General features: G+C 39.5%; 2 protein-coding genes across 3 annotated transcripts; one reads left to right on the forward strand and one right to left on the reverse strand.

The window, feature by feature from the left end:
* Positions 1-1,444: 1,444 nt before the first annotated feature.
* LOC137794516 (vitellogenin-2-like) lies at positions 1,445-9,837 on the reverse strand. The gene is given in 31 exon segments (XM_068591357.1): positions 1,445-1,705; positions 1,804-1,965; positions 2,193-2,358; positions 2,450-2,544; positions 2,644-2,738; positions 2,848-3,031; positions 3,123-3,252; positions 3,354-3,492; positions 3,627-3,769; positions 3,856-4,062; positions 4,154-4,222; positions 4,303-4,347; positions 4,444-4,832; positions 4,980-5,196; positions 5,284-5,434; positions 5,519-5,704; positions 5,806-5,899; positions 5,979-6,165; positions 6,240-6,359; positions 6,454-6,555; positions 6,826-6,950; positions 7,033-7,130; positions 7,240-7,457; positions 7,554-7,772; positions 7,868-8,046; positions 8,085-8,484; positions 8,566-8,716; positions 8,829-8,977; positions 9,070-9,231; positions 9,322-9,573; positions 9,682-9,837. Coding segments are annotated over 31 exon segments (5,046 nt in total). The 5' UTR covers positions 9,781-9,837; the 3' UTR covers positions 1,445-1,592.
* Positions 9,838-13,564: 3,727 nt separating this feature from the next.
* On the forward strand, positions 13,565-18,285 carry ctbs (chitobiase, di-N-acetyl-). 2 transcript variants are annotated; one of them, XM_068591491.1, is made up of 7 exons: positions 13,565-13,714; positions 14,594-14,732; positions 15,017-15,225; positions 15,378-15,549; positions 15,649-15,746; positions 16,849-17,010; positions 17,800-18,285. In XM_068591491.1, exons 1-7 carry the CDS (start codon positions 13,601-13,603, stop codon positions 18,001-18,003), a joined length of 1,098 nt encoding a protein of 365 aa, XP_068447592.1. In that variant the 5' UTR covers positions 13,565-13,600; the 3' UTR covers positions 18,004-18,285. The 2 variants fall into 2 exon arrangements, with proteins under 2 accessions (XP_068447592.1, XP_068447593.1); XM_068591492.1 differs by lacking the exon at positions 17,800-18,285 and adding an exon at positions 17,142-17,775.
* The last annotated feature ends 152 nt before the right edge of the window (positions 18,286-18,437 follow it).

An 18,437-nucleotide genomic window follows, 5' to 3' on the forward strand; every position in this document is an offset into this window, starting at 1 on the left:
TAAATGTAGGGATGGGCAGGTTAACGCGTTAAAAATGTTTTAACTCAGCAATACTTTAATGCCGACGATTATTTGATTAATGCGTTAATTGCATTTATTTTTTAGCATTGGGAGAGGCTTAATGCTGCCGCACACAGCTGCAGCTCTTCCAGTTCGGCCTGTGTGAGGTCAATCAAAAAAGAAAAATAAATAAATTAGATGCATGCCATAAATGCAAAACAATGACACCGCTTTTACTTTGAAGGTGAATTACATATATTACTTACACAACCTCACAAACCGGTGGTGTTGCCAACAGACTGATGTCAAATCATGTATTGTTATGCAGTTTCTGTGCTCAGCGAGCAGCAGGTGCTGCCGCAAGCAGCTTCACCGTCACAAAGCGATCAAGGCTGTCAGTCTCACACCAACCCTGCGCAAGAAAGATAGGAAGGAAGAAGGAGATCTCAGCGGTGCAGGATCATGAGCGGAGAAGTGTACTTTGGGGTTAGCGGAAGTAGATGATGTTTAAGTACTAGATGGAACCTGCAGTATTGAGAGCCAGTTTGTATTGCTGCATGTATTCCTTGTAAGTGGTGTGTACTGTGAGTTCAGTTTTGTTGGAGAGTCGCTCTAGTTTACAAGATTTCATGAAGTTTCATGAGTTCAAGTGTGAACCAGGGGGCAGTGTGGGTGAAAGACACAGTTCTGGTTTTGAGAGGGGCAAGCTGACCGAGACAGGAAGACAGTGTGTTATTGTAGAGGTTGACCAGGTCTGTGTGGGAGGGGCTAAACGAGGGCTGGAGGGTTTTGCTGACAGGATGCATGTCTGTTTGGGTTCTGGGATGGGTATGTCAATGTCCATGATGATGACTTGGTGGTCGGAGATGGTGAGGTCAGAATGTGAGCCAGAGAGGTGATTGGTGGTGAGTCGTGTGTTGCAGACCAGGTCCAGTGTGTGAAAGTGGTTGTGAGTGGGAAAAATTGTGTTGAGGGATGTTGAAGCATCCAAGCATATTCAGAAATTCTGTAGATGTTTTACAGTCAGAGGAATCAGATGGTGCCCTCCATTATGTATAGTGTTTTCTTGTCATATGTTATTATTTCTTTAATGAGATATTTCAGACAGTAATAGTTTACTGTAACATGAATAGCACTGTTGCATAGGTACACTACCGAGACTTCAAAATAAATAGCACAAAGAAAAGGGTTTTTTTAGGGGGAGATTTATCATCTTATGAAACATATTGTTCATAACTTTACAGCTTAGAGGTTTGCAACTTTTTGTCACCAGAAGTTGTAAGAAAAAATGGAGAGATTGTGCTTCAAATATTTTGGGTTGCTATCTTATAATCTAAGGTAGTATTGATAACCGGATAGTTTTGGTTGTTTCTTATTCTATTTTTTTGACCTGTTTCATTTCAACATGAGTAAAAAAAACAACCCAATAGTATACATTATTTTTCAGTTTGCTTTATTAACATTTAGTAACTGCATGTTTCGAGAATAGATATCACATGTTTCTGCCAACTTTACATTTACAGTTCAACAAGGTAATCACAAATACTTTGAATGAAACAAAAGGTATAATAAATTGACTGAAGGCAGTGAAATTATGCGCATTGAGCGGTACAGCGACAAGCCAGGTGGGCATCGGCTGTTTCCCTGAGGTCAATGCTCTTGTCAAAGATGTTGCTTTGGCCCACAGAGGGATTCAGGTTAGAATCTAAAAAAATAGAGGGAGTGAAGCGATTAGGCACTGCTTAAGATAAGATATTGTATAATTCAGTTTTGTGAACCGGATGTGATGTTTTGCAGACTCACCAGCGGGCAGGCAGTTGTAGCCAACATTGACGGTGGTGGTCCTCGTTGGGATGCAGCCGGGCAGGCAGCGCAGCACAGGCTCAGCAGAGAAGCATTTGGACTCTTGTCCGTGAAGGATCACCTGCTTCTCCAGCTTCACAGATTCATGCTTCAAGTAGCACTCTAAAAAGGGTGAAAAGGGAAGGTAAGCACTGTAATTATATATATATATATATATATATATATATATATATATATATATATATATATATATATATATATATATATATATATATATATATATATTTCCCGACTGCAGCAGTCTTTTATTATTTTTTCTATATATTTGCCATTCTAGTTACCCAAACATGATATTCTTATAATGAAGCATGAAGCAGTTATTTTATTACCAGAGGCATCACGGCAGCTCATTCCAGGCAGAACCCAGGAATGAGCGAAGCTGACGGCGTCACTGGCCAGACGCTGGTTGGGTGTTTGGAACTCCTGTCTGATTTCGCCATTACCTTTTCCACAGATTCCACAAGTGTTTCCTCTCATCCAGTCCACAACTCTAATCTGGAAAAACCTCAAACAGTTTAGGATTTGCTCTACTTCCCGTATGGATATTAATAAATCTAAAAGATAGTTGTCAGATTTATTGTATTACCTTCAGTATGTTCATATCAAGGTAAACCTGCTGGAGACCATAACGATGGGCAGAGATACTGATACCCCTATGAATTTGTCTAATGTGAATAAGGCCTAAAAAAGGATGAAAATATATAATTATGTATTATTTACTTTCAAGAAATTGAATGTTTGAGCATGACAGTTACATTGAAATTAGTAGAATAAAAATACCTGTGGGATGCTTATATGGAAGGTTTCTGTTGGGGACTCCTAGACCATTGATCTTGACCATAATAGCACCATTCTTGGGATACAGCTCCACTTCACTGTTGGAAAACAATTCAAATACATGTATTAAAGTGCCTTTCTATATTTTGTGGTATTTCTTTCAGGTTCAGTTCCTACAATTTACTTATAAATAGTTGTTGTTCTTACAGGTTTGCAATCCTGACATAGATCTGGTTCTGGTTCTTCTTTTGATCTCTCTTTAGCAGAACAATAAATTTAAGTTCTGGGGTGCAATCCTGAGCCAACATTTGGAAGCAAGAGTCGGGCATATTCATCCTGACTTTCCTTTTGTTGAATGTGATCAGTGTGTCACGGTACATAACACACAGAGCTGAAGTGGGAGAAACATATGAATAAGTAAGTTAACTATATACTGATCCGCTTGACCAGTCAGTAAAACCTGTTCCTTGAAATGTTTTCACCTGAATGAGCCCTGGCGAACATGTAAGAGATCTTGTCGGCTATGTTGTCCTGGTATGGTTCCAGCTCAGCGGCAGAGTCTCCGATTGGCAGAGAAACAGGGATACCAACGCCAACTTTGAACATTGTTCTCTGTAATATTAAAATATCAAAAGGAAGAATATATATGCAAACGGTGGGACAAAATACAACACAGACATTTTCTGTGTAAATAATGGGCAATAAAACCCCACCTTTGGAGTCTTCAGAACAACATTCAGGGTTGTGTCAGAAGCAGCAGCCACAGACAGTATGATCTGCTTAGCAATATTTTTGACCATTGCCTGGCTTATTCCAAATTCCTTTGTCAAGCGGGATATGTACTCGGAGATCCTAGGAATGCAAAAAGATTAAGGTTAAGGTTATTTTGAATTTTAAAAAGTTGGGCTGTAAATGAAAATTAAATCATGCCCAAAAAGGGTAATGTAGACACAAATGTTGCAATACGCATAGGTTTGGGACATTACTCCTTTGCAAGGCGCTTCATGTTGTTTGGGAGTTTGTTCCAGGTAAGCTTCAGGCGGATTGCAGGATCTTTACCCACACGACCAGACTCAACTGTGATCTCAGCATCGTACTCTTTGCACTGAATACCCCAGGCAAACTTAGCCTAAGATAAATTTCATTCAGAATTAAAATCTCAAGCATCAGACAACTGTTGTTACATCACCAAATAATCACCAAATAATTTTTTACCATCGCCTTGTGGTTGCTCAGCAGCACACCATCGACACAGATTCTCCAGTGGTTGTTCTCTTCCAGGTTGGCAAAAATGATCTGAAGTCTGTGATTAACTTTGTCAATGTAAGCTGCAAGCTGGTATCCCTGAACCTTCTGGTCAACTCTTACAGCGCGTATGAGAATAGTCACAGCAGGATTGAGAGCTTGAGAAAGGTACTTGGCCTAGAAGTTAAAACCAGAGATTGATATTAATGATTAGTTTTCTTTCCCACCGAATACAACAGTCTGGAAATGTCTTGGTCTGATGACTAACATTATTGTAGATGTCCTCAAAGCTTTGGGCACTGCTATTGCTGTTGGCACGATCTTTGTAGATGTCATGCTGCAAACAAAGAAACCATACATTTAGCCTACTTAAAAACGTTGTAAACAATATGGTTGTCTCATCAATTTAATGACTACCTGGTGGATGTGGCTCTTGATGAACTTCATGTCATACAGTTGTTGCTGCAAAAGAAAAAAAAAAGTAGATTATTTTTTAATGTAAATTTTGGATTCTAAATCTTTAAAAAAAAAATATGTTCAGAGTTAAAGCTGACTCACCTTGGACCTGGAGCTGGACCTGGAGGAGCTGGAGCTGGAAGAGTTGCTGCTGGACATGTGAGATGAACGGCTGCTTGAAGAACTGCTTGAATTGTTAGCTTTGACCTGCTTGCTGTTGTGGCGAGAGGAGGAGCTGGAATAAGTATTGGCTGATTCAGAGGAAGAGCTGCTGCTGGAGCGAGAGCTGACAGTAGCAGAGTTGCTGGAGCTGGATGAAGATGATGTGGAGTTCTTCGGGCTAGGTGCCAGGATTTTCTTGAGTTTCATCAGCACGCTCTTGTCCTTAATACGTTCTTCCTCACTCCTGTTAATCACTTTGATGATCTTCTGTGCTGCTTTTTCTCCCACCTGTACCTCAATTTCAATCCTCTCAATAGCTGGTCCGGCAGCTACAACCAAATAGAACCATAATAGTTACTTTTTAGCAAATTACAAAAGTACTTAGATAAGTAATATAATGATGTCTGTACAAGGCATCTGACGTGGTATTTGGAAGGCGGGTGGAAGGAAGGCGCAACCTCGTCTCATTAACTTGCCTGGAGAAACATCCATCTCGATGGAATGTCTTCCAATCAAGCAGTAGAATGGGGAGTTTTTGATGAAACCGGCGTTTCTAGACTTAATATCAGTGCATGCCCTGATACCAAACGTTTTGCTTTCAGAACATATTTTCTTCTGGATGTCCTTGGGAAGCCTCAGTTCGCTGAAATTTCTACTTGACTGGTCAATGGTAATGATTTCAGATGATGCTGACTGTAAAACAACAACAAAGGTCACAACATTAATTTGGGAAAGGCTAAATGCTAATATTGGAAAAAGTGGTGAGTGAATCGAACTCACCATGCTATGAGACTGAGAGGAGGCCATCTTTGAAACACTTGAGGTGAAGTTCTGCCTTGAATCCTGTGCTTCCAGTGTAGCTGGAATTATTGGTGTGATTTTGGCAGCTGCGAGATCTTCCACATTTCTTGCAACAGCAAAAGTCTCAACACTGTTGAAAAAAAGGAACAATAATTGAGGGACAACATCATTTCCAACAAACTGGGTTATACATGTTAACTTGATAAGTACATACACTGTAGAAAGAATGTTGTTGACACCCTCAATAGGCAGGAGCTGAAGCTTGAAGTTCCCCTTTATCATTTCAATTCTTGCTTCTATCTTTGCAGGAGCAATTGTGTTAACTCTGGATCTTGACATCAGAGAAGCCTGGATGAAAGCAGTATTTACTCCCATAACGGCGTAGGTATGGATGGAAACACTGAAAAGGACAGACCATATACATTTCAAGGGTTATCTTGTCGAATACATTTCTGATGAGAATAACCCTATTATTTGGCACGTAAGATACACTTGTATTACCTGGGGTTAATGGCAGCTTTAAGGCTTATGTCAGACTTCAGAAGCTGGGCAAAACGATAGTCGACAGGCAGAGGTGGTGTCACAGTTGCTTTGACTGTGAAAACACATTATTAGCATTGGTATAAATCATTTTCTTGAATCAGCAACATATAAGCTACACATGTGCAACTTACATTCAACAGATGAAGCGGCTACAGCAGAAGTATAGAAACTGAGCTCCATGGGCAGACCAACGGTGGTTGGAAGGATGCGACGAACCTCCGAAATCAGGAATGAATCAGCATAATGGTTTTGGAAACCAGCAACCAAAGCTTCCAAAATTGGCTTTCCAGAAGTGAGAATTGCTGGTCCATTGGCAAGCTGCAAGCACAAAATTGCTTATAAGACATTATGTATTTAGTACATAATACTAATATTAATTAGCAAGGGTGTACCTGAATAAGCTGATTAATAAGGGCTTTGTCAATGTTGGCAAGTGCCATTTCCTGTCCGAAGAATTTCACATACACTGAGGCCAGGGGCTGGCTGCTTGGTTCAGCCCTCCACTGAGAAAGCTGTGCGAAGAAAAAAAAGTGGAACACTGCATTTAACACATCATTCTTAAAGATTAAAATGATTTTTAGCATCAGAGTGACCTCTTAAACTTACAGCCTTCATAACTTGTCTCATCTTGGTCAGCCTGTCAGTATCCTCGGGAGTCTCTTGGATTTTCAGAAGGGCCTCCTGTATTCCCTCAGTTCTCACTCCAACCTGAAAGAAAGAAAAACAAGTAAGTATTTTTAAACTGATTGTGATGTGCAAGTTTTATATAGCCATATTAATCAAGCTCGTGACATTTATTGAAGGTGAATTTAATATATCTAATGTTAATATAAAATTAAGATTGTTGGCATTGGTGAGCAGGCTGAGATGTAGACATTAATTCCAATGGCTAGCTAAATGTTTGCAGTTTGCTTTGTGTTTGCATTGTGCAAAGGTGCAAAAGAATGTGGTAGCTAGCTGTGTAAAGTGTGTTATTACCTCAACAACATCAGCATAAGCTCCTGCCAGATAGGTGCGAGCTTTGGCCACAAAGGTTCTTGGGAAAACAGTTGCAGCATCATTGATATAGAAGGCGCTGGTAGCAGCACCTGCCATCCAGGCGTCTGTGCAGGGCAAAAAACAAGAACCGTTAAAAAACACAAATTTTGATCAAAAATCTCCGATGATAATTGATCATGCTTTTACCACTGTAGGCATCAAGATAGAGAGTTCTGCTGAAGCGATAGCTGAGTCTGTCCAATTTAGGACTGAGGATCTTCATAGCAACATTACAGGCAGAAGCACTGAAAGTAGAACATTAAAACATATGTGATTATTCATGCTTGGATGTTTAAATTGCAAAATAATCATAATTATTATTATTATTAATAAACAAAAGTGTATATTTCTTACACAGAAGCCAAGTCTGGAGTAGTGTTCTTGGTCATAGCCTTCATGTAAGAGTAGACAAAGCTAGCGACCTGCAGATTATTTTCCTTCAAGAGGGCATTGGCAAGAGTGATCACCAGACCCATGGGCAGTTTGGTCTCAAACAACACAATAGCAGCAACCATACGGAGTTCTGGCTTGAGAGCCTTGTCCATGAACAGCTGAACAACCATATCCTGGATCTATTTCACAAAAGATTGGATGTATATAAAACAGCCTGTAATCCATCAATTCATTTTTAGTCACGCAAGTGATTGAAAACAACATGGTCGTCTCACCATCTTGGGCTCCCTCTTTGCAATGTTCCTCAGGGCCAGAACAGCATCAACGTGAACTCTGAGTGGTAGACCAGCAGCAGTACTTCCAAAGCCAGGCAGGAGCTTTGTGATTGGCTTCAGGCTGGAAGGATGTCCAGCATTTCCTAGGACTTTGAGAATGAGAACGAGCTTCTCGTCATCCTTGCTGCTAATAGCCTGGGCGGCAAGTTCATGGAGAGGCTGTGGAAGGGACAGAAAAGCTTTAATGTCACATGTATGGGATGTTATAACTGAATTTAATTTATACAATAAAACATGTAAAAACTGATACATACCCTCACAAGCTCAGCAGGGCAGTTTGGGTTCTCTGCACAGTATTTAGCAATCAGGGTGCCATATCCCAGCATGACAATCTCACGCAGGAGTGGGTTATCTTGGATCTTTTGCTCTGCAGCTAGGCTCTGAAAAGTGATTAAAAAAAAAGATTCAGAATTGATGAGTATGCATCCCAGTTCTTACAGCCTTACAAATAAAAAAAATATTAACGCCTACTTGCCTCTGTAATCTTGATGGCTTCGAGGTCAGCTGTCATCATGTGTAAAGTTGCCACCAATGCTTTAGAAGATTCTACATGAGTCAGCTCATCGGCAAGAAACTTCTCCTTTAGGAACTTTAGAGCAGTAGAAGTACCAACGGCAGGGATAACATTTAGGAGCCAGCGCCTGGGGAAAAAAATTATATAATTGTATTATCCATGGCACATATTTTCTATGGCTCTTGAAAATTGCAGTTACCTGTAATCAGCTCTATCTTTGTGTTGGGTCCAGAGGATGTCAATAATATCAGGTTTTGCCATACGCATTAGCTGGATGAGCTCAATGAACTTCAGCGGGGCATCTCCGTGGACTTTGCCGACGTTGTTGATCACGAGGTGGTTCAGAATCTCAACAATCTGTCAGGACAAAATATATCTCAAAGTTTGTGGCTACAAGATGAATTCAACAAAAATCTAAAGGATTATTTCACGAAGTACCTGAGTTTCGACATCGGTGATCTTTAGAAGCTGGACTGGTGCCTGGAGAAGCTCACTGCCAAACTCGTACTGCAGGGATCCACGCTGAAGATATTGACCTTTGATGGGATCCAATGGGGCTTTCTGAATCTCCTGGAATTTCAGGGATTGCCTGCAAATAAACATACCGGTAAGCTCTATGAATCAGCACTGTGACACTTTGTGTAGACAATTGTGCTGATGACACTGGTATTGCATACTTTTTAAAAATTTAAACCACATACTTAGACTCCATCTGGGCAGCACCATTCAAGATGTTGAAAGGCGAAATCTGAACCATCTCTGTACCAGACACCTCCAAGATCAGAGCACTGGTGGCTTCTTGCTTGATGACGTAGTTAAAAGCAGCGGCTCCCTTCATGCTCTGTCCTCTCTGCATTAAGAAGACCAAGTATCATCACACTAGCAGTGTCAATGAGTATATTTTATTAGAGATTTTGAAGCAAAAGTGGATTTTGCACTTACAGCCTCACACTCAACGCATCGCTCTGCGTAAGCCAAACCAATGTCCTTCATGATTCTCTCCTGGCATTGGTTCAGGTCCTTACTCTTAGTCAACAGGATGCGGTCACCGTTTGAGTCCTCACTGATGACATAGTGGGTCTTGCAAACACCCTGTGTTCCAGGCTAGTTCACATAAATCCAAACACAGTTTGTCAGTTTAAGTATTGTGGCATTTTGTGAGTGTAACTCGATGAAGATTGAGTTATTTTTTACCTCTTGCAGCTCATAGACATTTTGAGTCTGCTTGATGTTCAGCTGGAAAATGTTGAGGATTGCTCTTTGGAGATTCAGCACAGTTTCAGAGAGGCCAGCCGGAGCGAACACCTTTCCAACAAGGCCGTTAGCATACTCAAACCTGATGGGTGTCGAGAGCTGATCAGCCATAGTTGAAGTAAGCTTAGTAGCTGGGGTGAAATCTTCTTTGGGCCAGATGCCACTGAACTCCAAGATTTCTGTGTCTACAAGCTTTAAGGAAGAATGATGCTTTGAGTAAATGTAACACTTGACTGTGTATGTTATTCCAGTTTGCTTAATATTAATCATAAGTAAATTAAACATTTAAATGGTCTTTACCTTCAGGATGAAGTTGCCGGTAGAATCTGCACTGATCAAAACTTTGCTGCGGACTTTCACACCAGCCCGTGCCAGACCCTCCTCAGGCAGGCCGCCCATCACATCAGCCTCATACTGGTAGACATAGGTCTGTCCCCTGGCAAACTCTGGAGCTACAATAATAGACAAGAAAGCAGTTTCCAATTTAATAAAAATGTTAACAGAGAAACTCTATATACATAAATATATTGTAACAGAATAAAAACTTACCCAAGTTGGCCTGGTGACACGCTACAAAATAATAATAAATAAAATGTTATTTTGGTGATGATAAAGAACAAACAAGATTCATTCATTCATTCATTCAATTTTAGGTTAAGCTGAGTGTTAAATGCATGAAGCTGTACTCACCCACAAGGGCCCACGTGAGAGCTAGCAAAGGCACCCACATAGCTGCAGAATGTGTATTACTTTAAGAAGAGTTGTCTTTTTATAGTCAGTTTGTGTTGCTGGAAATGCATCATTAACTTAGTATCCACCTTCTTTGTGATTGATGTTAACATGCCCTGACCATGCAGATTATATAAAAAATGTCAGACAAGTTGTTTTAACCTGACTGCCGTCGTGACAAACAGCTCGATGTCCAAAATCCACAGATTGTTTTCTCTCATAGCAAACCCATTTTGAATTTAAGAAAAAGCTATTTTAAGTACAGTATAGCACATTCATATAATTTTTTCCATAAATATTTAACCAATAATATGTTTAAAATGTAATTTAAATACATATTTTTGTATAACTTATTATTTAATAAATGGCAAAAATTAAACCGTTACCGTTTTGAACCACCCACTGACTAACAATCACATTATTATGAAAAGAAAAAAACATAAAATTATAAGTATAATAAAAATGTGATAATAGAATGTTTTCTGTTGCAGACGCATATTGCCATTCCAATCTTTCATCAAAATGTCAGTGTGTTATGACCTGCACATTTTATCACAGTTCTGTCAGCTTGAGCCAGGAATTGTTGACTCTCCAAACAACAATCCAACACATGTTTACTTAACTTGAACCCACACGGTGGCCGTTTCTCAATACCAATTATGCTTGGTACAGCCTTGTGTACTTTTGGGGTTTGGACTTCGGAATTGTGACTTGGGAGTCCAGTCTCCCGAGGACGGGAGGACGCAGGACGTATTTCTGCAATTGGAACAGCAGCTGACTTGATGACTTCACCACCTCAGCTGCTGTTGTCACGAGTTTAATTCTTCACTGAAAAGTAATTTTACGGTCAAACAAAATATGACAATCCTACTTTTTTTGCATTCAGTTCACAGACACACACATGTAATTGTGTGTGTATATATTTTATTTATATATGTATATATATATATATATATATATATATATATATATATATATATATATATATACATATATAATTGTGTTTAGAAATATATATCATATATCTCTCTCTCTATATATAGATATGATCTATATAGATATTTATATATGATATATATATATATATCATATAATCATTTTGTATACATTGTGTTTATTTATGTAACACCTGTCCCATACAGCTGCATAGAATCTGTTAGTACTATGGGTCCTGGGTACAGTTTTCAAAGTGATGGCGCAATGACCTGTTTTTATAACTTAATATAATGGTTCCTACAACTGTTGCTCTCTTAGTGAATTATCTGGTGGTGCCACCAATATAATCTAAATAGTCAAATAAAAGGTCTGACCCTCCTATTTAGTCCCTTTATCCGTTTATCTTGTGTTGTAATTGTATTTGACCCTTTCTTAAACAGTTTAACTGCCTTAAAACACAGTTTCTTCGTTTTCCGTTTCAAACCCAAAACGGGAAAACCGCTTCCGTTTTCCGTTTTTGGCGTCTGAAACCAAAAACGAGAAAAGAGAGACGATTATGTTCATGTCAAAATAAAAGCCAGTGATAGATATTATTATTTACAGTGTTTTAATTCTCATTTACAGTCGTATATGATGCAAACACATTGCAGAGTAATGTTAGAAGAATATTAATAAATAAATATAAATAAATAAACCTAGTTAAGTTAGCAACAGTAGAGACTGCAGGCAGTTTAATATGCATGTATATATGTATACAGCAAGAATCAACTGTTCAATTAATCGCTGCATTGTTTAATAAACACAGTTCGTAATATAGTTTTTATCAAGTAATTTGTGTGTGTAGGGTTGATCATATTTAATGTTTGATGCTGTTTCTTGAGTGAACACAGAGCAGAGCCTCATCTTGGCCCTTTGACCTCTTCTGTACCATTCAATGCAGGATTTTTATTTGTAATAACTCAATCAACGAGGTAGGTAAATTATATGCGTGTTGATTAAGAATAAACATATTTGACTTTCCATCATATTTCTCTTCTAAACAATTGAAAATGAACGTGAGCGAAGCTTTTGAGATTACAGGAATGAAATCTAACCTATTTCACATCTTCTCAAAAGGTTTTGTTTGCCCAAAGCATTGAGATTTTATGTGTCCATGTTCAGGCGTTTTAGAGATTTGTTTATCTCCCTGAAGCAGTTTTCATCCAGCTGAAGACATAACTCATTATTTTACTCCTCACACATCCAGGAAGGCACACTGTTTCCTCCCAGAATGACTTTCTTTCTGTCCATTTCAACTGTCCTTCTGTGTGTTTGTGGGGACATAAAAGTGGCCTTTATTAGGGGGTTTAGGTGGGCCAGCAAGAGGCAGAACTCTCATAAAATATAATACTATTATTTACAATGGCAACATATTATTTCCAAAGAAGTGAAATGCCAGTCAAAGTGTCTCCCATGATTCTCTGCAGCTGCTCACTTCCACACCTCCCCCACAGACACGTTTTTCGCTGGTTTTAGTTTTTTTTGTTTTACCATTACCGTAATGGACATTCTTAGCGTTCAGAATCAGCTGGATTTACGTCGATGGCGCAAATTTATGAGGAGTTACGGTCACATTGGATTTGCATTCACTTTGCATTTTATTTTCTGTCGCCGGCGACAAGCCCCGTACTCTAAAGGTTAAATCGGCTGATTCTTCACAACCCGACCACAGATTTGCTGCTTAAACACTCAACTTCTCGCCTGAAAAAGTCCTAAAATGACATTGTGTGACTCAACAGTAGTATTCAGAGAACCACTTTCAGTTGACAGTTTTCTCATCAAGGAGAGAGATCAAGTAAATCCATGAAATAGCCCCACCTACTGGTAGAAAGATAGACCCTTACTCTGGTCTCATACAGGCTCTGCTCTGTGTTCACTCAAGAAACAGTACAATACGATAAAAATAAAAAAATATGATCAACTCTACACACACAACTTACTTGATTAAACTATATTACCAACTGTGTTGCATTAAAAATGCAGCGATTAATTGAACAGTTGATTCTTGCTGTGTACATATTTACATGCATATTAAACTTTGACAGAAATTAGTCAGAAATTTGGGGGGACGCACGCAAGCGCGCAAAATGGCCGATTTGACCACGCAAGGTCGGCCATGAGAGTCTTGCGTGCTTGCGTCTCTGCGTAAAACCCGAGTATAAATCAGCCTGAAGGGTGAACTATACTTCTGCAACTCCACCTCCGGCTGGCCACGCAGTCGGATTGACGGACTCGTTTTGATTTTATCCGTCAAAGCAACGCGATTTTGGATTTTGGGGCGGTGCATGCGTAGGGGTGCGTAGGGGTGTGCGTCGACGCGGTACCTACGCCGTCGACCTGACGCAGAAGCATGAACTAGTCTTAAAAGGGTGGAGATTGGGCCATAGTAGCTTAGGTCTACACTCCAGACCAGTTGGTGGCGGTAATGCACCAAACAGTTGTTTGCCATCCGCCAATAAAACGTAAAAGAAAACGAAGAAGACGTCACTCCGTTCAACTTGTTCCTGCAACGAAAATGTCGTATTTTCTTGTGTTTTTGTGGTCGACAATCCTGATGTGCAGGGCTGCCGCGTGTCCGTGTGATAAACCGGAGCTCTGTCAACAGATCCGCGAGGAGAGAGACTTTGAGGTAGTTAATGTCAGCTTGAGGAACACGGCAATGGTATTGCTCAACTTCCACCTGCAGGACATTGCTCACACTTTCACAGGATCATTCACTTTGCAAACCTTCACCAATTTCTAGCACATTTGATAGGCAAGACTCAGCAGACTGAAATAAGACACAAATGAAGGTATTGCTGCCGTAGTTTATGTTGGGCGCTGACAGCTAGTTTACGATGACGTCACAAACCTCTGTTCAGGAACGCAATACAAGGGCGTAGGTTTGCATAGGGTCCAATGTGATTTTATGATGGGAATCTAAAAAAGTCATGCTTTTGGGTTAAAGTGCATTAAAGTGATATCTTCACCTACAAAACATTGCATTTATCACAGTCTAAACATACGGAAATTTTAAAGTGTGATCCCTTGTAGAAACCAAACTAGATGTATTATCATTGCAGCCTGCTCTGTTATACATGTGTCGGCTGCAGTAATACATACTGAGCTTTCTGTTCATATTTCTATTGTAGGTTTCCTGTTGGGACTGCTGTTCCTCTTTATCCATGCAGGGTGTCTGTGTTGTTTTTAAGGCCATGTCATAAATGAAAAGGCTACTTTTTTTGGGCACATACGCCTTCTGTTATTTTAAAGATCCCCTTTCTGTACAATCATCAATATTTGATAGTTGACATACTTGTCATATACCCTTCTCCAATTTGTCTTGAAAAACAGGTGTAAGTCTTAACTTTGATAACCCCCGGTATTGTCCACGGTCACTCACTGATGTGGTTTATTGGCACTCTTACATCGAGTGATATAAACAGAAATAAACAATACTGAGCCAACATAAATAGAAATAGGAGAAGTTAACCCGACAGTCATGTTTGTGTGGTCTCTGTGTTTTCAGGTCTTTGTGTTTGATGTGGGCGGAAAGACATGGAAGTTCTACAACTGGAGCATGGTGACGACAGTGGCAACATTTGGAAAATATGATGCTGATCTCATGTGTTACGCTCACTCCAAAGGAGCACGGGTGGTACTTAAAGGTAGGATAACTTCTTCCATTGTGGAATGAAATGATTTGTAGCAACTGTAGAGTATGTTACATTGTTCTTACTTTAGGTCAAGGTCTAAACAAGCTATTTACATCGTATGACAGGAAGTCCTGCTGTCATTGACACGTGTTGGTAAAAATCCATCCAGTGAATGTTATTAGTGTAGAGAGCTTCAATTTTCAATCAATTCATAGCATTTAATACATTTGGGCACTGTCAACATTCATCAATGCATAATTATCTCCATCTCTCTCTGTCCTTGTCGGTGGGAAAAGGTGATGTTCACCTCCCGTACATTGTGGACCAGTATAACAGGACGGTGTGGATAACGGAGAAGGTAAACTTGGCCAAGAGTCAATTTATGGATGGAATCAACATCGACATTGAACAAGCAGTGGAGGAGGGCTCCCCGGAGTACCATGCTTTGACAAACCTGGTCAAAGAGACCACTGAGTCCTTCCATGCGGCGATCCCAGGTTCCCAGGTGAACACAGTATTTTGACGAGGCCTTCTAATATAAACATGTAGCTTTGGTTAGCCTTCTTTTTCCCGAAAGAAAATGAATGATTGAAGTGCTGTACGCCTTCCCTAACCTGCCTGTACTCTATGTTTTATTTATGTTATCCCGATCTCAAGGTCTCATTTGATGTTGCCTGGTCACCAAATAGTATCGACAAGCGCTGCTATGATTACGTTACCATCGCCGAATCATGTGACCTGCTGTTTGTGATGTCCTATGATGAACAGAGCCAGATCATGGGGGACTGTATCGCACTGGCAAATGCCCCACTCTCTCAAACATTGAATGGTTTGTTGTCCAGTTGTTGAGTCATGCATGATGATACACTATTTTGTCAATGCAGACCTATTCATCGCCACGATATAAAATGCCTGTTATTCTTTTAAGGTTATGACCAGTTTTTGAGTCTGAAGATCGATCCAAAGAAGCTAGTCATGGGAGTGCCATGGTACGGCTATGACTACCCATGCCGGAACTTTTCCCAGGTAAAAAATGCTCCTTTTAAAATATATACAATGTAAATGTTTGTCCAGTAATCTATATTTTAAGCAAGGGTCCTTTGAGGACTTTGGTGACTCACAGACTTTTCCTCTCGCACCACTGGCAGGTTGACATTTTGGATTTTAGGGAAATTTGACATGTTTTGGATGGATTGCCATTAAATATATTTACAGATATCCACGGTGCCCCGTCGATGAACGCTGCTGACTTTAGTGATCATCGTCTTTACCTTTTGTCACCTTGATGTTGACTCCTGTCGCTTTAAGTGAAATGTCCGGTAAAGACTTTAATGTCTACCGCAGGAGGACTTTTAACAAATATGGTGATCTTTTTATATTTTTCATCTCGCACCATGTTCTGGTCAAAATGTCCACTTGTCCAACACTACTCATCACATTGTTATTGTGAGCTTGTTAGCATCATGGATGTGAATTGCAGTTACCAAACATCCTGATGCATGGCTCTGCCACCTCATAGTGCCCCTATCATGGCTGTAGACTCTCCATCTTGTTTTTATTGTTTACAAATCCCATAAAAAAGACTTAAACTTACAAGAAATGGCTATTAAAACACATGAATGAAAGAAATGTTTATTCTAAGTCACCTCACCTGAGTGCAGCTTCTCACTGGAGCGCTGTGTTTTAATCTACGGCTCCAAATAGTATTGTGTGTATTATTGTATTAATGTATTACTACTACTACTAATAATAATACATGCATTATTTACTAATGTTTATGTAGTACCCAGTTGATTCCTGCATGTTAAGCTTGGAGCGGAAAGACAGGGCAGGGAAGTACAAATATTTGAGAGAGACGAAGACATTGCGTTGCCACTTTTATGGAATATATTGACAATAACAAAAAAGCATTATGCATTATAAAAAGTCCAATTGCCTTCGTGAGTAAAATACGGAAAGATAGTAAGTATTAATCTCTGAAGCTTTTCTCTTCCTGTAATTCATGATCTGAGACCAAACAGGCTATTGCTATCATTTATTTAGACTTATTTTATTGTTGCAGCAAATCATAAAGTCTTCTATCTGAGCTGTTACCACAAATGTCCCTTAATGTCTTTTTCCATCCAAGGAGGGTGTATGTTTTATAGTGGAAGTTCCTTTCCGTGGCGCCCCATGTAGTGATGCAGCTGGAACACAAAAAACATACAAGTGGATCATGAAGCAGGTCAACAACTCTCTGTCTGGCAGGCTCTGGGATGACAAACAGCAAGCTCCCTACTTCAATTACAAGGTACATTGCCTTTATTATACAGTGTCAGTCTTGATTCTGCTTTTAATATACAGCAACTTAATTTGGGTAAAATGCTTCATTGGTGAGCAAAGTGGGCGTCTGTTTGATGGATTCTTTGTCTTTCTTTCAAGTTGAAGTTCAGCTCTTCTTGTCCTGCTATATTACAAACAACAAATAAGGCAAAGTTCATCCAGTCTGATTGTCCAGAGCCAGCATCCACCCAAGCTAAGAGTGACAATTCCCAAGCAAAACAAACTGCATAGCCATTCTTGTCAGATTCATAAAGTATAGTATTTTTTTTGTGCCCATCAGTGAGGCTGTCCAACGGCACCAGAAAATGTTTCATGCTGTGACTAATAGCAAATAGCCTCCATACCACAAATACATCACATGTACTAATGAAGCCGTTTTTTGTTTAAGATCTTTATAGATCTATAATGCCATTCTATAATATCATATAATAAGATTTATTTTTTTTGTTAATTTATACCACATATTTATGATTATTTTATTTTATGGCATTAAAAAAGTTGTAATGCCATTACAACATACTAGACATGACTTCATTATCATTATGATACTCAATACAACTTCTTATATTTTCATGAATTATGTTGCATTGATAAAGTAGTCCAAGAAGTAATCACAATCTAGACTGATTAGTTCTGAATATTAAAATCAGCATAGAGTAAAAGTAAAGTAATCCGTCTTAACTCAAAGTGGTCTTAAATGTATGGAAAGTCCAGGGAAAGTTTTGCTTTTCATTTTAGGATTGCTGTTTTTTCTCAGGACCTGAAAGGACAGATTCATCAGGTTTGGTACGATGACCCACAGAGTATCTGTCCGAAGGCGGAGTCGGTGAAATCTAAAGGTTTGAGGGGAATCGGCATGTGGAACGGAAACATCTTGGACTACAATGATGAACCGGTTGCTAAGCAGCAGACTGCAGCCATGTGGAATGCACTCTTAGGATGCGAGCTGGGATCCACTTGACACGCTTCAGAAATGTGCATCACCCCTCTGGTTTGTCAATATATCCCTTTGTAGCAGGGATGGGGTGGGGCTTCTGTCTATCCAGGGATGCATACTTGCACTTCAGAGTTTATTGTGACTTTTATTGCTGTTGACGTTGAACGCAGTTACGTCAAAGACATTCCTCTGTGCAAAGTGAAATAACTGATCCTTTTAATGTGATGCAGACAGTATTGTTGATTGATAAGTATTGAGCTTACTGAGATCTTTGCACTTTTAATAAATAAAATATTTTCTGATCAATATGTGAGTTATTGAAGTTGAATAACCGGTTAAACATTTTAGCTTCGGCTTTCTTCTTAACTAGTTTACAACACCTGAGAAGTTTGGAAAGTCAAGGTCATCAGCATTGTGGACAAATCAGATCACATCAAACATGAAGTTATATAACATAT

This window comes from Clinocottus analis, unplaced genomic scaffold (assembly GCF_023055335.1).
Source record: "Clinocottus analis isolate CAN_PGR_092001 unplaced genomic scaffold, fCliAna1.0.p SCAF_25, whole genome shotgun sequence".
Taxonomy (NCBI): Eukaryota; Metazoa; Chordata; class Actinopteri; order Perciformes; family Cottidae; genus Clinocottus; species Clinocottus analis.

Excerpts from the sequence above, each read along its gene's own strand:
- ctbs (XM_068591491.1), top strand. The coding sequence starts at position 13,601 with ATGTCGTATTTTCTTGTGTTTTTGTGGTCGACAATCCTGATGTGCAGG. Across the intron at positions 14,733-15,016 it reads AGCACGGGTGGTACTTAAAG|GTGATGTTCACCTCCCGTAC; the intron begins GTAGGATAACTT and ends CGGTGGGAAAAG. Across the intron at positions 15,747-16,848 it reads CATGCCGGAACTTTTCCCAG|GAGGGTGTATGTTTTATAGT; the intron begins GTAAAAAATGCT and ends TTTCCATCCAAG.